Here is a 23,829-nt window from a genome sequence, read left to right on the forward strand (position 1 = left end):
CACACACGGTCAAACAGTCATAGAATCATAGAATATCAGGGTTGGAAGGGACCTCAGGAGGTCATCTAGTCCAACCCCCTGCTCAAAGCAGGACCGATCCCCAATCAAATCATCCCAGCCAGGGCTTTGTCAAGCCTGACCTTAAAACTTCTGAGGGAGATTCCACCACCTCCCTAGGTAACGCATTCCAGTGTTTCACCATCCTCTTAGTGAAAAAGTTTTTCCTAATATCCAACCTAAATCTCCCCCACTGCAACTTTAGACCATTACTCCTTGTTCTGTCATCTGCTACCACTGAGAACAGTCTAGAGCCATCCTCTTTGGAACCCCCTTTCAGGTAGTTGAAAGCAGCTATCTAATCCCCCCTCATTCTTCTCTTCCGTAGATTAAACATCCCCAGTTCCCTCAGTCTCTCCTCATAACTCATGTGTTCCAGTCCCCTAATCATTTTTGTTGCCCTCCGCTGGACTCTTTCCAATTTTTCCACATCCTTCTTGTAGTGTGGGGCCCAAAACTGGACACAGTACTCCAGATGAGGCCTCACCAGTGTTGAATAGAGGGGAACGATCACGTCCCTCGATCTGCTGGCAATGCCCCTACTTATACATCCCAAAATGCCATTGGCCTTCTTGGCAACAAAGGCACACTGTTGACTCATATCCAGCTTCTCGTCCACTGTAACCCCTAGGTCCTTTTCTGCAGAACTGCTGCCGAGCCATTCGGTCCCTAGTCTGTAGCGGTGCATGGGATTCTTCCGTCCTAAGTGCAGGACTCTGCACTTGTCCTTGTTGAACCTCATCAGATTTCTTTTGGCCCAATCCTCCAATTTGTCTAGGTCCCTCTGTATCCTATCCCTACCCTCCAGCGTATCTACCTCTCCTCCCAGTTTAGTGTCATCTGCAAACTTGCTGAGGGTGCAATCCACACCATCCTCCAGATCATTTATGAAGATATTGAACAAAACTGGCCCCAGGACCAACCCTTGGGGCACTCCACTTGATACCGGCTGCCGACTAGACATGGAGCCATTGATCACTACCCATTGAGCCCGACAATCTAGCCAGCTTTCTATCCACCTTATAGTCGCTGCAACTAGCACCAGTCAAACAAATGGTCACAGCAGACAGACACTCGGATATTCACCCCACCATCTCACAACACAGCCCCCCCTAAGGCAGCACTCACTGTAGCTCTTCTCGGATGGTTCCCAGACAAACTCCCTCTGTTTGCCTCTCCTGCCCCAAATCACAAAATCTGTGGGGCCTTTGAAAATCCGAAAAGCTCCAGGGCCTCAAAAAATCTGAGATATTGCAAAAACTAGGGGGACTCTGAAAATCCCCAAAATCCAGGGCCTAAAAATATACCAAAACCCCCAAAAGCTCTGGGTCCTCTGAAAATACTAAAAGCTTCACAGCAGGTACTCCAAAAATAAAAAAAATCCTAAATGCTCTGGGATTTCTGAAAATCCCCCAAACCCCAAAATCTCCATGGGCATCCAAAAATCCTAAAAGCTTCATGCCCTTTGAAAATCGCCAGAGCACTAGGACACCTAAAAATCCCAAAATCCAAAAAACTCTGGGGCCTCCAAAAATCCCCCAAATCCCAAAAACTCTCCAACCTCCAAAAAACCCTAAAATACCAAAAGCTGCAGAGGCCTCCAAAAAATGAAAAAATCCCTGAAGTCCAGGTGTGACGTTCTCCTGGTGTTATCTGGACCAGTGATCTGCTAGGGCACTCCAATCCTCGACTCTGGGAGCCAGCTTCACCCTGCTCTGCTGTGAGAACCCCCACTCCTGGGCTGTTGACACACAGCCTCTGGCATGTAAGCTGCTCCTTGGATTGTGCAACCAAATGACACTAGCCAAGATCGCCAGTCCCAGACACAACCCTAGGAACCTCTGTCTTGCAGTATCCAGGTATGCCCACTGGACGTTGCAAGCTTATATGAGTTTGTCAATTTAACAAAAAAATTGATATGTACCAGGCTTGTTATCCCAATGGGAGTCTCTGACATGCTTAAAACCAAACACACTGCTTCAGGTAGAATAAACAAACAAATTTATTAACTATAAAAGATAGATTTTAAGTGATTATAAGTCAAAGCACAAGAAGTCGGGTTTGGTCAAATGAAATAAAAGCAAAACGCATTTTAAGCTGATCTTAACACTTTCAGTTCCCTTACAAACTTAGATGCTTCTCACCATAGGCTGGCTGGTTGCCCTTCAGCCAGGCTCTCCCCTTTGACCAGTGCTTCAGTTGCTTGGTGGTGATGTCTGTAGATGGAGGTAGACGAGAGAGCCAGCATGGCAAACACTCTCCCTTTTATCACGTTCTTTCTTCCCTCTTGGATTCCCCCCCCCCTTCAGGGTCAGGTGAGCATTACCTCATCATAGTCCCTGACTGACCAAGGGAAGGGGGGTGACTCACTCGAGAGTCCAACAGATCCTTTGTTGCTGCCTGGGCCAGTGTCCTTTGTTCCTGTGAAGCTGGGCTGGGTTTGTCCCATACATGCCCTGATGAGGTGTGAACTACCCCTCTGCTCCTGGAGAGTTTTGCCTGGGCTTGTTTTAAGCCATGAGGACACATTTTCAGCCTCATAACTAACTACATGAAATTATAACCTATAACATCACTATAACAACAATTCTCAGTGCATCATGAGCGTTCCGAAGACACCCAACATGACAAACTTTGCATTGGATACCATACAATCATATTATAAGGATGAACATGGGGGTGCAGGGTGTTCCCCTGAGATACAGAGTGTCACACCGGGCCCTCCAAAAAGCCACAAAATCCCAAAACATCCCAGGCCTCAAAAAATCTCAAAACTTCCAGTTCCTCCAAAAATCCAGACCACGAAAAGTCCCAAAAATATCAAAAACTTCTTGGCATCCATAAATCCCAAAATCCCCAGGGCCTAAGAAAATTCCTAAAATCTCAAGTTCCTTGCGGCTAGAAAATAAAATATAAAATAAAAATCCCAAAAGTTCCAGGGCCTCAGAAAATCCCCCAAATCCCAAAAACTTGGAGTCCTCCAAAACTCCCAAAGCCCTGAGACCTTGAAATATCAAGAAAAAAAATCACCAAAACTCCGTGGTCTCTGAAAATACCCCCAAATCACCCAAACTCTGGGATGTACAAAAAATGCAAAATTCCCCAAATCTCCAGGGCCTACAGAAATCCCCCAAATCCCTAAAGCTCCAGGGCCTTTGCTGCAGGGCCTGTGAAAATCCCCCAAACTCTGGGGCTTCCAAAAATCACAAAGGCTCAGGGGCCTCTGACCATCCCATCAGATAAAGGGCCTCCAAACATCCCAAAAGCTCTGGGGCCGCCGAAAAATCCCCAAATCTCAAGAAAACAATATATCGAGTTAGTTTGACAGGATCTATTCTCCATAAAGCCGTGTTGACCTGTGTTAATTACATTACCCTCCTTTAATTCTTAGCTGATCAAATCTCATATCAGCTACTCCATTATCTTGCCCAGGATCGATGTCACGGTGTCAGGCCTACGAGGACCTGGGTTGTCCCATTTACCCTTTTTTAGCTTCCTTCCAACCTTCCAGAACTTCCTCAAGGCTTCAAGACTATCAATGTGCTGCTGATCTAGCGTACTATTGGCTGCTGTGAGGGGAAGGGGCATCACTGTGGGGGGGAGGGAACATGGGTGCTGTCAGGGAGAGAGGCTGTGGGGGAGGGGTATGCTGGGTGTCACTGTGAGGGGAGGGGCTGTGAGGAGGTGGCCCCATGGGGAAGTCACTGTGGAGAGGGTCTGTGAGGGGGAGGGGACGTGCGGGTGTCACTGTGAGGGGGAGGGGAGATGCATTGTTAGTGATGGGAAAAGTACAGAGAAGGGCAAGAAAAATGATGGCAGGTATAGAACAACTTCCACCTGAGGACAGATTAAAAAGACTGGAAATGGTTATCTTAGAAAAGAGACAATTAAGGGGGCATGTGCTAGAGGTCTATAAAGTCAGGAATGGTGTGGAGAAAATGAACAGGGCAGTGTTATTTATGCCTTCAAATAACACAAGGACAAGGGGTCACCAATGAAATGAATAGGTAGCAGATTTAAACCTAACATAAGCAATTACTCCTTCACGCCACACACAGTCAACCTGTGGAACTCATTGCCAAGGGATGTTGTGAAGGCCAAAAGTATAAGGGCTTGTCTACACTGCTGCTTAAGTCTATGTAAATTATGTTGCTCAGGGTTGTGAAAAAGCCACCCCCTGAGCGACGTAACTTACATCAACTTGAAGCATTGTCTACACCAATCTATGTTGGTGGGAGACACTCTCCCGATGATACAGTTTCCACCTCTCATTGAGGTGGAGTGCTTATCCCGACGGGAAAGCGCTCTTCACCAGACATGCTGCAGCAATGCAGCTGCGCGGATATAATGTGGTAGCATAGACTAGCCCTAAGTGCATTCAAAAAAGAATTAGAGAAGTTCATGGAGGATCCGTCCATCAATGGCTATTAGCCAAGATGGGCAGGGATGCAACCCCTGCTTTGGGTGTCCCTAAACTACTGACTGGTGCTCTATCCTGGATTCTCAGATGTCTGTGAGTGTAGAGAGAGAGAAAGAGTCACACGCACACACACACATACAAATTTGCATTTATAATCACTGGAGTCTTGGCACAATGCCCAGCTGATTAAACAAAAGAAACAAAAAAACCCTGTTAAACCTGTTGAAAAATAAGAGTTGGTCTAGTTTGCACAATCCTTGCACACACAACTAATCCCACTGATTTCAAAGACTAACGTCTGAAGGATTGGGCCCAGTAGCAATGCTTTCTCCACCCAGGGCATGAAAATATGTTTGAAACATTGTTTGGATGTAACATTGGTTGAGAATTGAACAAACCAATTTAGTTTAATACACCAGGTGCATGTTGTATTCTGAAGCAGTCTATAAAAAATAATTATTAGGTTTGTTGAAAAAAGGTAACAAAGTGAACAAATGATGAGGTAAAAATGGAGAATTGTGGTTAACAAAAAACCCTAAACAAACAAAACACGATAAAATATATTACACATACATGTTTTCTTCCAGTACATGAAACATGCAGCACAGCACCCGGTAATACTTTTTTTTCACTCAGTGGGGCTAATTTTTATTCTTATATTCAAATTCTGTTTGTATTCCTTCTAATTCTGAAAATACACTATGCTACTGTATAAGTTAGCATAAGAACACAATCATTTCACTTTTAGTGGTGCTTCTGTATTTTCTGCTGAGAAAGCTCTAACTCATCATCATACATGAAGAGGTTCTCATATTTACATATGGTCTATCACATGTTCTGTCTAGTTTAAGGAACGTGAGGAGGTGGACCCAAAATTCTTTAATCCGGACCTGCCTGGGCCACAACTGTTTTGGGAACCAAATATTTTGCCTAGTTCCAAGTCACTTACTGGGAAATTCTCTCCCCAGATCATCTGACACGATATTGACCCAACTAAATGAACAAGTGTGATCATATCCAATTACTTCAGCTAGTTGCACCATTTGTGGTGTACTGTTGTTCACCATTTCAATATGGAGATTTAAAATACACTACTAGTTCCTTTGTAGCATGCCCAATAAATTGGAGTATTCTCTCCCGGTGACTGAAATAATTTCCTCTATGTCACCGTGGAGGGATGGGAAAAAACACAAGACTATTTTAGCAAATGGTAATCTGTTTCAAAATCTGATCCACATTGTCCAACAAAATATCCAATCACGTGACCAAACGGCATTCAGGAAAGAGAAAAATCCACAATGCAGAGAAACTTACCAACAGGAGAGTGGGTTTGTGTGGGGGGTGGGGAGAAAACCTGGACTTGTCCTGGAAATGGCCCAGCTTGATTATCATACACACTGTAAGGAGACTGATCACTTTAGATAAGCTATTACCAGCAGGAGAGTGGGGTGGGGGGAGAGAAAACCTTTTGTAGTGGTAAACACCCATTTTTTCATGGTTTGTGTGTATAAAAAGATCTGTACTTTCCACAGTATGCATCTGATGAAGTGAGCTGTAGCTCACAAAAGCTTATGCTCAAATAAATTGGTTAGTCTCTAAGGTGCCACAAGTACTCCTTTTCTTTTTGCAAATTCCAGTGTAATAACCTCCTCTCGAATTTCATAGTGTATATATAATGATTCAAAAGTCAGGAGGACAAATTCTCCCACTGCGTTCTCCTATGATCCATACAAACCTGCTTTACTCAACATCACCTCATTATTATTTTCAAAAGTTTTAGCATCCTTGAAATGGGGAAAAACAGGCAGCCTTTCCATCCGCTCAGCAGGAAAAAGCCCCAAAGTCACTTTTTCAAGAACTGGAAACCGGGATTTAAGATCAGAATGATCACACTGGCTTTGGGATCCACTCAAATTTCCCTTCTACGTCTGTGACACTTTAATTTCCAGTGCTTACAAGTATGTGATTCCTAAGCACGGAGAGCGAAGAATAGTGTGTCACATGACACTTTGGGAGGTGGAGGGACAGAATAAATTCTAAAGCCAGAGTGGTGAGGGAGTATCATGGTGGTGATGGGGAAGGAAAGACTCCCTCCAATTCACCCCGTCTCCTTTGTGTATCACAGGCAGAAATGACACTATTTTTTTGTCTCCCTGCGCCTTCTCTTTGTTATAAATGTATTTTAAATGAGAAAAATGGTACAAAAATAACAACTTTTGTGCACTACCTGGAGAAAGTGAGAATAACAAGGAGTGAGACCATCTGCCCACAAAGGGTGAACTCAGTTACTCTGACAATCACTCTGCTAGTGGGGGAACAAAAATACTCCTGGGGGAATTCTGCGCCACTGTGCAATGCAGAATTTTGCAGAAATCAATGGTTTTTGCACACAATTTCCTTTCCCCTGCAGAGAAATGGGCTGCAATGCTGCTGGCCACCAGCAGGGGCCACTGGACCCGGCTGAGCCCTGATTGCACACAGAAGACACTGTGGGGGTGGGGAGGACGGGGGAGAGAGTAGAGAGTTTCCGGCAGCTGCAGTTCCCCGCACGCCCAAGGGAAGGAGAGGGTGGTGTGCAGGAAACTCCATACAAGCCTGGGACCCAGCAACAGGCTGTTCTCCCTGTGGATCCCTGGCCAGTAGGGGGCTGGTGTCTGGGCTGGGAGAGCCACGGCTGGGCTCTGAGTGGTAGAGGGATGGGTGCCTGGACTAGGGGGGCCACGACTGGACTCTGGAGAGAGAGGGGGTGGGTGTCTAGGCTGGGAGGGCCTGCGGCTGGACTCGGGGGGGGTGGGAGGGGTTGTGGGTGCCTGGCCCCCCCCTAGCTGGGCTCTGGGTAGTACCGGCAGAGAAACTGGAACCGGGTTGTCATAGGGCTTTCTTTAATTCTCTGCTCCTGGGGGAAAATTTGTGTGTGTCTGTTTTGTTACAGTCATACTTGCTGACAGGTATTTTGAAATAAGTTACCAAAATAATTGAAACTGGCATGATCATGTAGTGTTATTTTGACAAATAAAATTTGCAGAATTTTCAAATATTGTGTGCAAATTTTTATTTTTTTGGCACAGAATTCCCGCAGGAGTAAATATAAATGTGATGCTTAGGGTTGACTGAACTAGGAAGAGTGATGGAGGTTAGGTCAGCTTAAGGAGAAATGTGCTAGCTAACCCCAACCACTTTACCAGAGCTGCTAACTCCATGGAAAACCCTCATAGAGACAAGGTCCAAGTAGATTTTACCTTTATGTAGCTAGTTGAGGTCACCCCTCTCTCCCTATCTGGGACTGATGGACATTCTTGTGAGGAGGGACACACACTTCCATGACTTACACAGTGAAGCTACATATCAAGGACTTGATAGAAAGCATGATGGGCTTCACCCCAAAGAAGGGTGAGCGGCAAAAGCAGGCAACTCACCTGTGGGAGCTGTGGGACCACAGTGAAGCAAGTGGTGCAAACAGCTTTAAAGGTCACTATTGGAAAATAGCAAATGTATTATAAAAAAAAAAAACCTTCGGCCAGCCGTAGCCGAACTATTTATGGGGTTACTCTCCCTTGTGGATCCTCTGATGTGTAATAAGGTGCGAATTCTGATTGAAACTTTTCCCGCACTTGGAGCATTTAAAGGGTCTGTCTCCCGTGTGGATTGTCTCATGTCTAATAAGGTCTGAGCTCCGAGTGAAGCTTTTCCCGCACTCCGAGCACCTGTAGGGTCTCTCCCCCACGTGGGTTCTCTGATGCTGAGTAAGGTTTGAGCTGTCAGTGAAGCTTTTCCCACAGTCAGCACAAGTAAAAGGTCTACTTCCTGTGTGGATTCTAAAATGTGTAATAAGGTTTGAGTTCCGATTGAAGCTTTTCCCGCACTCAGAACATGTAAAGGGTCTGTTTCCTGTGTGGATTGTCTGATGCGCAATAAGGTTTGAGCTCACGCTGAAACTTTTCCCACACTCGGAGCATTTAAAGGGTCTCTGTCCTGTGTGGAGTCTCCGATGTCTACTCAGGTGCGATTTCCGATTGAAGCTTTTCCCGCAATCGCAGCATCTATAGGGTGTCTTGCCCATGTGGATTCTCTGATGTGTACTAAGAGCTGAGCAGCTACTGAAGGTTTTCCCACACTCAGTGCAGGTGTTCTTTCTCTCTCCTGTGGGGATTCTCTGCTGGGCTGCGGTTTCCTGGAGGTCCTTGCCACTTCCCCCACAATCCCCCGGCTGTTTTCCCAGCTGCCTCTCTGGCCAGTGCTGACTCTCATGCCCTTTTCTCTGCTCACGACTCCAGTGAAAGTTCTTTTCAGATCTTTCTGAAAACATCCCGGGTGGTTCCCTGTGCTTTGTATCTCCCTGCTGAGGATTCTCCTCCTCGTTCTCACTCACTGCCCCATCACCTGCTGCAACAGAGAGAGAATCCAGGCATGAGTCGTCCCCTGCTCTGGGGAAGGGGGAACAAACCAAAATAGCTGCTGGAGAGATGGAAAAAATCAGGGGCGGACTCCTCCCGAACCTTCCCCCAGAGGAGAGAGGACAGGGTCAACCTGCCTCCAGGCCGGGGGAAGGGCAGCCAGGGAGGGAGCTATGCCGATGTCAGTGAGGGTGGGTGCGAAGCTGTGACCTCCTTCATGAGGATGCATCACATGCTGGGGACAACCCTAAACGCAGAGTTCACGGGGTCTTTATAGGGAATCCCAGCTCTTTTCATTGCACACAAAGAAGTTTTGAGTTAGTTTAACTCATTCCCATCTGTGCAATCAGCTCCCAGGATCTCTTTGCTCTGAGCCCGGGAGAGCCAGCACCCACAGCTCTTCCGCTTGTTCCAGCTGGAAGAACACATTAGACTTGGAAACTGGAAACCCTGCTCAGGGGAAGAAAATAAGTGAGAGCAGGTGAATTTGTGGGATATTTGTGACAATGTTCTATTATTTAACGTAAACTTATTTAAAGCAGTAAAATCCCAGAGCCAGCTCCCCAGGCGCTCAGAGCTGCAGGATACTCAGCTAATGGGGAGACTTTAACTATCCACATCTCTGCTGGGAACACTCACAGCCAGACAATACAGGGGATCCTAAAATACAGAGAACACATTCCTATGTCCCAGAAAGAGGGAACTCCAGCCAGAGGGGACACCACCCTAGATCCAGTTCTCACTGACAGTGAGGTGCCCAGTGACAATGACTCCTACAGAAGCTGAGACCAGTGCATATACCCAGCCTGTCCCAGACAAAGGAATGTTGTTTTCCTGAGGCACCTTAGAGACTAACAAATTTATTTGAGCAAAAGCATCCGATAAAGGGAGCTGTAGCTCACGAATGCTTATGCACAAATACATTTGTTAGTCTTTAAGGTGCCACAAGTACTCCTTTTCTTTTTGCGGATACAGACTAACACGGCTGCTACTCTGAAACTTGTTTTCCTGTGTCTCCAATGGAAATTGAACCAGGTAATTCCTGGGGAGGACAAAGAAAAGCAATCTACAGATGCCATAAACCAAACCATCAAGCTAAACCAAGTGCGTGGTGGGGTGGGGGTGGGAGGAGAGACCATTTAGCACTCATGACGGGGAATGCAGCCTGCACACCAAGGAAGCCTTCCTGGCTCTTGGCACAGAGACAACAGACTCTGGGTCACATACCCAAAGGCAGACAGCCATTCTGGCATCCATTACCTAGGGGACAAAGGGGGAGCAGCACCCTTTGAGATCATGCAAAGTGGATCTTTTTGGCCTGAAAACCCAGGGTAGCTGGTATGGACTACAGCTGAGAAACCTGCTGAGACAAAGATTGTAACTTGCTGATGTTTTAAGTTTGCGTCACTAGAAAGAGTATTTCGTTTTGTTTTACCCGTAACCGTACCTGTGTCTTCTATTCTTATTTAGTATCATTGAAATCTCTGGTCTGTTAATAAACTTATTCTTGTTTTATTACAAAACTATCTCAGTGCGTGTATTAAACTGAAGCGTGAAGTCATTAACTAAACTACCAGGCTAGCGTGGGCTGTGTCTCTTTGGAGGCAGCGAACTTAACGAGGTCTGTGAGCAGACAGGTTCAGTTTTGGGGAGACCCAGGACGGAAGGGCTGTTGGTGCCACCCTGCCAGGAGTAGCCAGGCTGGGCGAAGCCGGGGGAGGCTGTCGTGCTGTGAGCAGGCGGCTGATGGCAGAGCTCTGATCCAAAGTGGCACAGCACAGAACCACCCAGGGTTCCAGGGCAGGCAGTGACAGAACCCCTACCCGTCTGGGTGAACCCCCAAAGCACCACACTGCTGTAGTAGGACAGGATTTTCACACAGCTTGCTACTTGACTGAGGTTTACACTCCAAACACAGTTTTATTATTTTCTATTTGTTTATTTCAATAGAACAAAACGAGGAATTTTAAAGTAAGCAACAGCAAAGTAACTGCAAAGTTACAACTAGCCAGATTGGGGGCTGATCACGCAAGTCACAGGAGGTCTATTCGGGTCTATTTGGCACTGGTTAGGCCTCAGCTGGAGTCCTGTGTGTGTGTCCAATTTTGGTCACCGCTGTATAGAAAGGATGTAGAGAAACTAAAAAGGATCCAGAGGTGAGCAACAAAGATGATCAAAGGGATGGAATGCAGCCATACGAGCAAAGGCTGAAGGAATGGGGTATATTTACTTTGGAAAAGAGGAGACTGAGGGGGGACATGATAGCGGTCTCCAAATACTTGAAAGGCTGCCATAAATAAGATGGAGAAAAGTTGTTCTCTCTTACCACAGAGGGCAGGACAAGAGGCAACGGGTTCAATTACAATATAGCAGATTTAGATTAAATCTCAGGAAAAATGTCCTCTCTGTAAGAACAGTAGGACAATGAAACAAATTGCCTAGGGAAGTCATGGAAGCTCCTTCAAGGGCGGTTTTCAAAAAGCAGGAGAGCCATCTGTCTTGGATGGTTTAGACACAACAAATCCTGCATGTTGGCAGGGGGTTAGACTAGATAACCCTTGTGTTCCCTTCTAACCCTATGATTCTATCATCAGAAAGATAAAGAGTGGGAAACTGCGAAAACAGCATGTGGACACTAAAAATGGAAAGCCACACAGTAAGACAAAGAAAGTAAACACCAAACATGGGAAACGGATCAGAGAGCTGAACACTTAAGATGGGAGTTGATGAAGGAGACAAAGAAGCCGATCAGAAAGAAGCTCAAGAAAAGGATAGAGAGAGGGTGTATAACCTGGACACAGTGAATAAGCATGGACAGATCTCAAATCCCACAGGTACTTCCTCTTCCCAAGGAACACCCAGATGGACAAACTATGCCCTACTTACGAAGAGTCAGATTGTATTGAGGAATGCCTTACTACTTTTGGGGAAAGGTGTGGATGTTTATGACCAGTTATTCTACCTTTTTGCACATGAACATTTCATGAGAATATGCTCTGATGAAATCAGAGAAGCCATTGAGGATAAAACTTTAGGTTCTGTTCAGGAAGCAGCCAATCTGGCTGACTCCTATGTGCAAGCCAAAGCATCTAGTCAGCACAAGACACAGAAAAAAGGGCAGAAGTCCAGGGTAAATAAGGGACCCAGGTTTACCCCTGGGAAAAGGGAGGCGTTGGGAACAATGTTCCCTCTAATTTTTTCTATCCATATGCGGAATTAATTTTGTTATGTGCACCAATATTGAGGTAAAGATTATTACATATAAGCAATAAACAGGGCCATCAAACTCACAGGGGTGGGGTGGGGAGATTGCTAAAATGCAAATTATTCTGTTTCCCCACAAACAGCAGTGGAGGAAAGAGCATGGATCTTCTTTCACCACCGGATTCCATGTCACCTCACAGCTTGAATAAACTTGACTTTGAGGGGTGACCCTCAGAAGAATCCATTTCAAAGGTTACTGGTCTATAAAGATGGGGGGGCTGGACCTAAAGTGATAAGCAATTGAATCCACTGATTGTGGATTTTTATAATACAGTAATATTGTGTACAGAGTGAGCTCTTTTCTGACAGCTAATGACACTGGTGATTAATATCTTTGTGAAATGTCTGTATTAACACTGTATGAGTAAATATGGATACTCAACGATATTATGCTTTAACATCTGTGGCCAAACAGGGAGAAGCCGATTCCCTCCGAGGCAGGAGAGAAGGCAGCTATCTACCTGTCTCTGCTGTAAATTAAGCGTGGTAGAACCAAAACACTCTATTTACAAACAGGGGGGCGGAAAGTCCACAGGAAGGGAATGAGGACATCCTGCCTCTTGAAACACTGAGCGCAGGAGCACACAAAAGGCAAAGTATGATAAAAATGCCTGTCGATGCGCTTTGGACGTGGGGGACTTAGTATTAGTGCGACAAAGAGAAAAAGCAAACCTCCTAGGAGGAACCATATGAAGTTGTAGAACAAGAGAATGACCCCCAAAGTAATGCGGCCCCACACTACGTGTTATTCTATGTTAGTAGGCTTAGAGCCTGTCACAATAGAGAAGCAATTGTGAATACGGTGTGCTGTGAGGAAGGAGGGTCTGTGGCATCCTGAATGCCAGGGTGACTCGTCACTTGGCAGGACTGAGGTATGCACAGAGCTAACACCCACTCGGAAGGCAGAGATCTTGGCTGATCTGCAAAGCCACAAGCAAGTGTTCTCAAACATGCTCGGGATGACTCATAAAATATTCCATAGGATTGACACAGTGGGACCCCAGCCTGCCTCTAGCAGCGCATCCAGGTAATGTACAAAAACAAATCTCTGAAGAAGTACAAAGTGATGGATACAGGAAATTAAAGAGTCTGGCAGCTCCTGGGCCTCTCCAGTGATGTTGGTCCCTAAAAATGCTAAGCTGCGAGGTATTGTGTTGATTCTAGAAAACAGAATGGTGTCACAGTCCCTGATGCATCCCGTAGGCCAGAGATGATGAGACGTTAGACACTTTGGGTGAAGCAAAATACCGTAGCACAATTCATCTCGTCAAATGGTATTGGCAGATTCCCTTGGACAACAATTGTGACAAGCAGGATCCAGTCATGCCAAGGGGAGAACAGGAGATCCGAACCACAAAGAATAAGCAACTGAATCAACTGGTAGTCATCTTGATCAATCGGTCCTTCAGCGCTCATTTAGATTGCGCTGATCACAACAGTAGCTTTCCATTCTTCTCTTATCCTTCCTTCTCCAGGTGCGGCCATGTCTTTGCATGATAAAATCTTCCCATCTCTTTGGAGGTCGGCAGAGTGGTCATTTCAGTTCCCGTAGGTACCACTCAGCGACAGCTACAGTTCATCAATTCTCAGTGAGCCTTGCTATATTCCCCTGCCCATCGCATTTTATTGTACCTGCTTTCAACAACGACGTCCTGCACTCCACTCTGCTGTCTGATGATATCATTGGGAACTTGGTCCCTGATTGAAATCCCCAGAATTCTTCTTTCCATCGCCCTCTCCATGACAGAGGACTTGTTGCTCCTCTATCTCGGTAAGTGCCCATGTTTCGCTGCCGTATAACATTGCCGGCACTACTGTAGACTTGAAGAAGTTGGCACGTGTTGCCTTGTTGATTTTTCCTTGGAGAACACCCTTGATAGAACTGAATGCACGCCAGCCAGCTTCCTTTCTTTGCGACAGTTTGCCTTCCCGATCGTGGTGCGTGTTAATTTCTTGGCCCAAACAGATGTATTGCTCAACAACTTCTATTTGTTCCCCCTTGACTATTATTTGGGCTTTTGGCAAGGCCTCAAACCGCATACATTTCGATTTAGAGCGGTTCATTTTCAGTCTGACTTGGCTGCTTTCTGTGTCGAGCCCTTGCAGCATTTTCTGTCGTTTGATAGTGTTTCTGGCAATCAACACGCTATCATCCACGAATCTGAGGTGCTTTAACTGCTCTCCGTTGACGCTGATTCCACCCTTCCAGTTCATCCACCTCTTTACCATTCTGAGGCAGGCTGTACACAATGGTGTTGTGTATAAACATACGTCAAGTGAGGTATTTTAGGAAATCCTGTAACGCTCTGAATGTTATGGTCAGTAGGGTCTGTATACAGAGTCTGGTTATGGCTGCTGCTGAAGCAGCTCTGGGGCCAGCCACTGCTCAGCGGCCCCCGGCAGCTGGCCCCAGGGACTACCCGAGCAGCAGCCGGTGTGGCTGGCCCCGGGACTCGCCCGAGCAGTGGCCCAGGGGGTGGCCAGAGCAGCCTCTGCTCAGCGTTCCCCAGCTGCTGGCTCCCTGTGGGCTCCCCGCTAAGATTTAATCAGGGGTATTTATAGTAAAGGTCACGGACAGGTCACAGGCTGTAAATTTTTGGTTGTTGCCTGTGACCTGTCCATGACTTTTACTAAAAATACCCATGACTAAATCATAGCCTTAGTCGTGGCCCCCAGGGGGCTCAGGAAAGACAGTCATGAGGGCCAGGAAATACTGAAAGTTTTATTAGGACTTAATAAAGAAAATCTCATTGCCTCAGGCCCTGCACACTCTTATCCCTCAAGGCCAGGGATTCTCTGTCAGCCTCTTGAAACACACACCGTGAAGGCTGAACACCCTTCCATAGGTCTGTTCTTACTTTTAGAGTAAATGTAAGAAAGTTGCAAAAATTCCTTACCTCAGATAGGTTTCAGAGTAGCAACCGGGTTAGTTTGTATTCGCAAAAAGAAAAGGAGGACTTGTGGCACCTTGGAGTCTAACAAATTTATTTAAGCATAAGCTTTCGTGAGCTAACTGATTTCAGCATAGCTCACGAAAGCTTATGCTCAAATAAATTTGTTACTCTCTAAGGTGCCACAAGTACTCCTTTTCTTTTTACCTCAGATAAAGAACCGCCAATGTGAAGTGTGAGAAACACTGATCTCCACTAGCGAAGCCCCCTCCTCTTTCAGGATGAGCCTCTATACAACTCAGTGCTCTCTTCCCTTCCACAGCCAGTCTGTACACAGTATAGCAGCCCCATGTCTCATTCAGCATCAGTCTAGACAAGGGATAGCTTGATTCCAGTCAGGTTTATCTCGGGCTGGAGGCAGCAATCCCCTGCCGCTAACATGGTTCTTGGTCTGAAACCTCCCCATGAGAGACAGAAACGTACCTGTGTTGTTCTCCAGCTCCAGTCGCAGAGTCTCTGGGGAAGGAGAGGATGGGAGAGGTGAGAATCCAGGCCCTCACGTTCATGGGCATATTCCTATTGGTTACTAACGTGCTTGCTTTTCATTATGAGATGGTGACCCAGAGGAAGGCTGATAACTCAGGCAGAGCCAGCCCCACAGGGCTACTCGCATGGGGAAGGGCAACTCCCTGAGCTGGGGCTGTGAGATGGAGCCCAGGGTCAGCGAAATCACTATAGCCCTGACTCCTCCCCAGGGCGAGGATCCCTCTAACTAGAAGGGACGCTGCTGCCAAACTCCAATTCACCTTTGAATCCCAGCAGCACCTCCTGCAGGATGGCACTTTTCAGAGAGAAATCGCTGAGTCTCTTCTCCAGCTCCAAAAACCCCGGCTCTGGCTTCTGAAACGGCCCATCCTCCCTGCTGAGGAAAGCAGGAAGGGTCAGACATGGGTCTGATCTCCAATCCCAGAAGCCCCCAAACTCCAGGAAACCTACATCTGAGCTTTATCATCAGTGATATCACCTGGCCACAGCTCTGTGCTCTCCATGGCCCCAGAGAGATGGGATGTGGGGAGCCACTGAGGCACGGAATGGAGACAGGTTCTGGTGCCCTCTCTGGGACACGCTGGGGTGCTGAGCCACCCTCCACCCTGGGTTATTCCAGTAACAAGGGGCACCAGCATTGGGATTATGTGGAAAGGGAGGAGACAGAGACAAAAGAGTGGTCGTATCCCATGTGCTCACAGTGGCCACAGACAGAGCACAGGTCTTCCCCAGGGATTGAACCTGGACCATTTAATTCCAAAAGCCCTGAGAACTTCAGCTAAAGCAGTGACCCCAGGAGTGTCAGCCCCATTGGTGGAGAGCACTGTATCCCACTTTTTATCATTGTCCTTCGGCTAGGGCATAAACTGGGGACACCCAGGCACAAAGATCAAGGTGGGGAATCTGCCCTTTTAATTACTCTTGTTTATAAAGTCACAACTTTTTTCACTCAGAGGGAAAACACCCACTTCTGCTACTTCTACCCTGTTTCCCTGCCTTCCCCCGTCCTTGTCTTTGTGGGCTTGTCTACACTACACAGCTTTTAGCGACACGGCAGTGTCACTAGAGCCATGCCGCTAAAAGTCGCGCAGTGTAGCCATTGTTTGTCGGCTCTCCTCCCGACAAAAAACTTCCACCCCCAACGACCGGCGTTTGCATTGTCAGCAGGAGAGCGCTCCTGCCAAGAACGTGCTCTTCACACTGGCACTTGCCCCACAAAACTTTTGTCTTTCAGGCTTTTTTTTTTTTAACACCTCTGAAAGACAAAAGTTTTGTTGTTCAGTTGCCAGTGTAGACATAGCTTGTGTCTCTCCTCTGATCTTCCCTCCCTAGAGCAACTCCCCATTCCTACCTCTCAAGGGCTTCACTCCCATCCCCTCCGCTCAAGAGATCAGCAGTGGAATGTTTAATGTTGACCTTCAAGTGACATCATTACAGCTGACACACCAATGAGATTCACATGGGCCAGGGGAGTTCACACATCTCTGAGCCAGGGTTTCAGGCTGTTTCACAGACTCAGGCCTGGTCTGCACTCGAATATTAGGTGATCTTAACTACATTGTTCAGAGGTGTGGATTTTTCACACCTCTGAGCAGTGCAGATAAGCCCACTTGAGTGCCCCGGTAGACAATGCTAAGTCTAACGAGGAAGTCTTCCATCAACCTAGCTACTGCCTGTCGGGGGGGTGGATTATCTACGCCAATGGGACAACCCCTCCCGTCGCCATAGGGAGCGTCTACACTGAAACCCTGCAGCAGCACAGCTCCACCGCTTCAAGTGTAGACAAGCTCTCAGGAAGGCGGCATCGCCTCCCTTTGCATTTCAGAAGGTTTCTTTGCAACCGTGAAGGCTAGAATCCGATTTTAAAAAGACAAAAGCTGAAATTCTGGATACTGTGAACACGTGACGTAGTCACATAAATACACCAGCCAGGCTGGGTCTGGCCCACAGGCCCTATGTTTGCCAGCCCTCATTAGCAGTCAGATAGTAAGAGGCTCTTCTCCGTCCTGAGGCAGCCACTAAGGAAAGACGTGATCTCAGGCATTCAGCCAGTGTGTCACAGCGGGGGAAGCGCCGTCGGCAGTGGAATTCCAATTCTAAACCATCGCTTTCCAATCGAACGCGGGAAATGGAGCCCAGGACGTACCTGCTCTCAGTGCATCCCGCACCCTGCAGAGGGGGAGAAAGAAGAGGCTGTCAGTGGGCCTGTCCCAGACTGGGGTGGCCTCTTGCCCTGCAGGGGAGTCACCACTGGAGCCCCGGGTTTTTGGGGAATTTCAGACACTTGGGTTCACGTTCAGAGAACAGCTGACATCTCCCTCCCCCACAGCTGGGACATCTGCCCCCAGCAACCCCAGGAGTCCCTGCTAGGAGGTCACCATTGGGGAAAGTCTCTCCCCAGGCACTTTACAGGAAGAGAATATTCCCCCTAGTGCTGAGAGCTCCCCCAAGTCCCCTCACACCACTGAACCCACTAATCTGGAACGACATGGGACCTTGGGCCTGGCGGGGGGAGGGTGGGCTGGGAAGTTCACCCTCAAAGTGCAAATGCAGACAGACATTTACAGGGCAGGAGAGACGGTCTTGGGGTTACAGCACCCAGGACTCCCAGGTCCCATCCCTGGTCTGACACAGACTCACTGTGTGACTGTGGGCAAGACTGTGCTCCATCCTGTGCCTCACTTTCCCCTTTGTACAATAGGGATAATGTCCCTGACCCCACCTTGTGAGGTGTATTGGGGTCTAGGACTGAGAAGCAGCGTATTACCACTGCCATAAGCCAGTCTGACCTGTGGGGATTGGCTCCTCGGCTGCTGCTGCCCCTTCCCTCCGAGAAGGGAAATCTCCCCGGACGGTCTGGAGACGCCCTCATCCCTTCTCTTGACAATGGCTCTGACTAGCTCTTCCAGCTGGGACAGCAGGCGCTGCTCCTGCTCCTCCAGAAACCCTCGCAGCTCCTTCCACTCCGCAACGATCTTCTGCCGCTCGGCTTCAGTCTGTTTCTGCAACCCAGGGAGAGGGCAGTTCGGTAACAGGGGAGAATCAGAACTGTGCCACCCAGCAGATGGGGGAGTTATTTACCAGAACACACGGTTGATGCGGCAGGTGACGGGAGTTCAGTTAGGCCAGGAAGGGTGGAGGAAGGAGGGTGGGGTGAGCTGTCCATGGCTAACAGGAGGGGCTTTTCTCCCAAAACCTCACCAAACTGCACTAAACCAAACTCTTCATCTGCCCACCCACATTTCCTATCCTTCGCCTCTGTCTCCCCTAGGTACTAGAAAGGAACCCTGGTCACTATAATTTCTGACCAGCCCTTGGGCTGGGTCTCTCCAGGCCACAGACTGACACTCTCCTGCCCAGCAGCCTCTTGGACCCTAAACACATCATGTTGCTCCCATGTCTGACCCTGCCCTCTCCCTGGGCTCCAGTGGGGATGCTTTCCTGTCTGAGGCTGGCTGGATGGGCCCTGCGTTTGGTGTCACTCAGGGCACTCTGGTCCCAGGCAAAAATGAGGGGAAAGGGGCTCTGGGCACCTACCAGCAGCTCCGCGCTTTGCCACTCCTCCTCGGCTTTTCGCAGACAGGCCAGATGCTCTCCCGGTGCCTCCTGGAAGAAGTGGGGTGGGATGTTACAAACTGCTCGAAAGTGCCTCAGAGCTTTCAGATTTCAGGGTCAAATCCTGCACTGCACATGCCTGTGCAGAACTCCTGGGACTCCAACTTTCTTGCCAGATACAGTTCTGCCTCCCTGAGGAAGATCTCGGGGGCAGTGAGAGCAGGACCAGGTTTTCCAAGAAAGACACAGGACACCCTGGTGAAGTGCCGGGTGCAGCCCAAACCTCCGCCCCAAATATTCCCCAGCCCCACCCACATCCCAAACAACCATAAGAACGGCCATACTAGGTCAGACCAAAGGCCCATCTAGCCCAGTATCCTGTCTTCCAACAGTGGCCAATGCCAGGTGCCCCAGAGGGAATGAACAGAACAGGTCATCATCAAGTGATCCATCCCCTGTTGTCCATTCTCAGCTTCTGGCAAACAGAGGCGAGGGACACCATCCCTGCCCATTCTAGCTAATAGCCATTGATGGATCTGTGCTCTGTGAACTTATCTAGTTCTTTTTTGAACTGTTATAGTCTTGGCCTTCACAACATCCTCTGGCAAGGAGTTCCACAGGTTGACTGTGCATTGTGTGAAAAAAATACTTCCTTTTGTTAGTTTTAAATCTGCCGTCTATTAATTTCATTTGGTGAGCCCTAGTTCTTGTGTTATGAGAAGGAGTAAATAACACTTCCTTATTTACTTTCTCCACACCAGTCATAATTTTACAGACCTCTATCCTATCCCCTCTTAGTTGTCTCTTTTCCAAACTGAAAAGTCTCAGTCTTATTAATCTTTCCTCATACAAAAGCCGTTCCATACCCCTAATCATTGAATCTTTTCCAATATATCTTTTTTGAGATGGGGCGACCACATCTGCAAGCAGTATTCAAGATGTGGGCGTACCATGGATTTATATAGAGGCAACATGATATTTTCTGTCTTATTATCTATCCCTTTCTTAATGATTCCCAACATTCTGTTTGCTTTTTTTGACTGCCGCTGCACACTGAGTGAATGATTTCAGAGAACTATCCCCAATGACCCAAGATCTCTTTTTTGAGTCGTAACAATTAATTTAGACCCCATCATTTTATATGTATAGTTGGGATTATATGTTCTAATGTGCATTACTTTGCATTTATCAACATTGAATGTCATCTGCCATTTTGTTGCCCAGTCACCCAGTTTTGAGAGATCCTTTTGTAGCTCTTCGCAGTCTGCCTGGGACTTGAATAGTTTTGTATCATTTGCAAATTTTACCATCTCATTGTTTACCCCTTTTCCCAGATCATTTATGAATATGTTGAATAGTCTGCCCCTGGGGGACTATTTACTTCTCTCCATTCTGAAAACTGACCATTTATTCCTTCCCTTTGTTTCCCATCTTTTAACCAGTTACCAATCCATGAGAGGACCTTCCCTCTTATCCCATGTTGCTTAAGAGCCTTTGGTGAGGGACCTTGTCAAAGGCTTTCTAAAAATCAAAGTACACTATATCCACTGGATGCCCCTTGTCCACATGCTTGTTGACCCCCCTCAAAGAATTCTAGTAGATTGGTGAGGCATGATTTCCCTTTACAAAAACCACGTTGACTTTTCCCCAACAAATTATGTTCATCTGTGCATCTGACAATTCTGTTCCTTACTATAATTTCAACCAGTTTGCCTGGTACTGAAGTCAGGTTTACTGGCCTGTAATTGCTGGGATCACCTCTGGAGCCCTTTTTAATAATTGGCGTCACATTAGCTATTTTCCAGTCATTTGGTACAGAAGCTGATTTTGGTTCAGAAGCTGCTTTAACTACTACAGTTAATAGTTCTGCCATTTCACATTTGAGGTCCTTCAGAACTTCTGGGTAAATACCACCTGGTCCTGGTGACTTATTACTGTTTAGTTTATCAGTTTATTCCAAAACCTCCTCTAATGACACCTCAATCTGGGACAGTGCCTCAGATTTGTCACCTAGAAAGAATGGCTCAGGTTTGGGAATCTCCCTCACGTTCTCAGCCGTGAAGACCAATGCAAAGAATTCATTTCGTTTCTCTGAAATGGCCTTGCCGTCCTTGAGTGCTCCTTTAGCATTAGTCCAGTGGCCCCACTGGTTGTTTAGCAGACTTCCTGCTTCTGATATATTTTTTTAAAAATTGCTATTACTTTTTGAGTCTTTGGCTAGTTGTTCTTCAAATTCTTTTTTGGCCTTCCTAGTTATATTTTTACACTTCATTTGACAGACTTTATGCTCCTTTCTAACTTCCCCAGCTCCAACCCCAACATACCCAATGTGCCGGATCTGAACATGGACCCCCTCAAACCAAATATCCCCCCAAACCACACACACCCCAACACCCCAGCTCTGACCCCTGCACACACATTGGCACACCCCCAAGGCCCAGCTTTGAACCTCCCCCCATCTACAGACCCCTCACACCAACAGATCCCAAAGTCTGGCTCTGACTCCCCCCAAACCCAAGCAGCCCCACAATCCCCAGCTCCAGCTGTTCTTCCCACATAAGAACATTAGAAAGGCCATACTGGGTCAGACCAATGGTCCACCTAGCCCAGTATCCTGTCTCTGGCAGTGGCCGGTGTCAGATGCTTCAGAGTGAATGAGCAGAACGGGGCGATTATCATGAGATTCACTCCCTGTCATCCAGTCCCAGCTTCTGGCAGAGTTTAGGGACACCTGGAGTTGGGGGAGGGCATGTCCCTGACAATCTTGGCTAACAGCCATTCACCAGCCTGTCCTCCCTGAATTTATCTAATGTCTTTGCGAACCCAGTTGTATTTTTGGCCTTCACAACATCCCATGGCAACCAGCTCCCCAGGCTGATTATGCCTTGTGTGAAGAAGTACTTCCTTGTGTTTGTTTTAAACCTGCTGCCTGTTCATTTCATCGGGTGACTCCTGGTTCTTGTGTTCCATGAAGAGTAAATAGCATTTCCCTAGTCACTTTCTCTAAACCATCGATGATTTGATAGACCTCTATCATATGTGCCCCCCCCCCCAAGTCATCTCTTTTCCAAGCTGAAAGTCTCAGGGTCTTTTAATCTCTCCCCAGCGGGAAGCTGTTCCATGCCCCTGGTCATTTGCCTTGCCTTCTCTGCACCTTTCCCAATTCTCAAACATCTTTTGGAGATGGGGTGACCTGATCTGCCTGCAGCGTTCACCAGGGACCAGCAACGTGGCCCTACATGGACACAAGCGTTGGGGGCAAAAATGTCGAGGTCCGTGGTCATTTTTCAAGGAACGTTGAATGACCCGAATGACATAAGCCCCACCGTCCGTCACTGAGCAGGGTGATTTTGTCAAGTGACCCTCACGCAACAGGGTGGTGCCGACCCCTCGTGCTCCCGGTGTGGACGCTCCCTGGTCTCTGTCCTGGCATCGGGGCTTCTCTGGCTCGTTCCCCGTCCCGTCCCCTGGCCCCGGACACCCGTTACTTCCCTGGCTGCGGGGAGCGCGGGGCAGATCTGCCCCCAGAGCCCCCCCGGCGACCCAGGATCTGCCCCCAGAGCCCCCCCCCAAGAGACCCCGGATCAGTCCCCAGAGCCCCCCAGAGACCCCGGATCTGCCCCCAGAGCCCCCCCCCAAGAGACCCCGGATCTGTCCCCAGAGCCCCCCCCAAGAGACCCCGGATCAGTCCCCAGAGCCCCCCAGAGACCCCGGATCTGCCCCCAGAGCCCCCCCCCAAGAGACCCCGGATCTGTCCCCAGAGCTCCCAGAGACCCCAGAACTGTCCCCAGAGCCCCCCCCCCAGAGACCCCGGATCTGCCCCCAGAGCCCCCCCCCCCCAAGAGACCCCGGATCTGCCCCCAGAGCCCCCCCAAGAGACCCCGGATCAGTCCCCAGAGCCCCCCCCCCCAAGAGACTCCGGATCAGTCCCCAGAGCCCCCCAGAGACCCCGGATCTGCCCCCAGAGCCCCCCCCAAGAGACCCCGGATCTGACCCCGGCCGCGCGCCCCGGCCCACCTCGCTGCCCCGCGGCCGGCGGGGCCGGAGCAGGCGCCGCGCTGGGCCCCCGGCCCCGGCCATGGCTCCCCGGCGGAACAAAGGGCTGCGGGGGGGGCGGGAGCGGCGGCTCCGCCCCGGATTGGCCTGGCGGCGGGTGGGGCCCGCGCAGGGGGGTTCGTGACGCTCGGTGACTCCCGCTCCCGAGAGCGGAGCCCGCAGCCCGGCTCGGCGGGGCGGGGGACCTCGGGGGTCTCGCCCCGCAGCGGGGCCGGTTCCAGCGGGGGGAAAGCCCTGCGAGGCAGCCCGGCCGGGGGCAGGCGCCGGGGCCGGGGCTGGGAGAACAGAGCGGAGACCGGGCAGCGGTTACAAGCCGGCTTGGCGGCGGCTGCCGTCCAGGGGATTGAGAGACCCCGGGGGAAGCGCTGGGGCCGGGCAGGAAAGTTCCTGGGCTTCACCGCCTCCTTCAGCCAAACCTGGCAGCCGTCAGCACCCCTGTCGGGCGCCCTGAGCTCCCTGCGTTGGCCGCCTGGCCGAGACTTGTACCCCGAGGCAGCAAGGCACCCCGCCTGCAGCCTGTGCAGGGACAAAGCGGGAAAAGCCGTGGGGTTCATTAGCTGTCTGCAGCACACAGCAGACACTCCTCGAGCTGCAGGAGGAAGTGGCTCGGCTGAGGAGCATCCCTGCCCAGGAGGAATTCCTCCAG

At 48.8% G+C, this 23,829-nt stretch overlaps 1 protein-coding gene across 1 annotated transcript in view; it reads right to left on the bottom strand.

Annotated features, from left to right (window-relative positions):
• Nucleotides 1–23,819, bottom strand: part of LOC141978519 (uncharacterized) — a 52,105-nt gene extending 28,286 nt beyond the window's left edge. Inside the window, 8 exon segments of the mRNA XM_074940673.1 lie at nt 5,381–5,421; nt 8,011–8,860; nt 15,510–15,542; nt 15,833–15,948; nt 17,719–17,741; nt 18,362–18,574; nt 19,110–19,178; nt 23,670–23,819. Of these exon segments, the coding sequence (XP_074796774.1) occupies nt 5,381–5,421; nt 8,011–8,860; nt 15,510–15,542; nt 15,833–15,948; nt 17,719–17,741; nt 18,362–18,574; nt 19,110–19,178; nt 23,670–23,804 (1,480 nt within the window). The 5' untranslated portion in view covers nt 23,805–23,819.
• Nucleotides 23,820–23,829: the final 10 nt, after the last annotated feature.

The sequence above is a fragment of the Natator depressus genome, chromosome 27 (assembly GCF_965152275.1).
Source record: "Natator depressus isolate rNatDep1 chromosome 27, rNatDep2.hap1, whole genome shotgun sequence".
Classification (NCBI taxonomy): Eukaryota; Metazoa; Chordata; order Testudines; family Cheloniidae; genus Natator; species Natator depressus.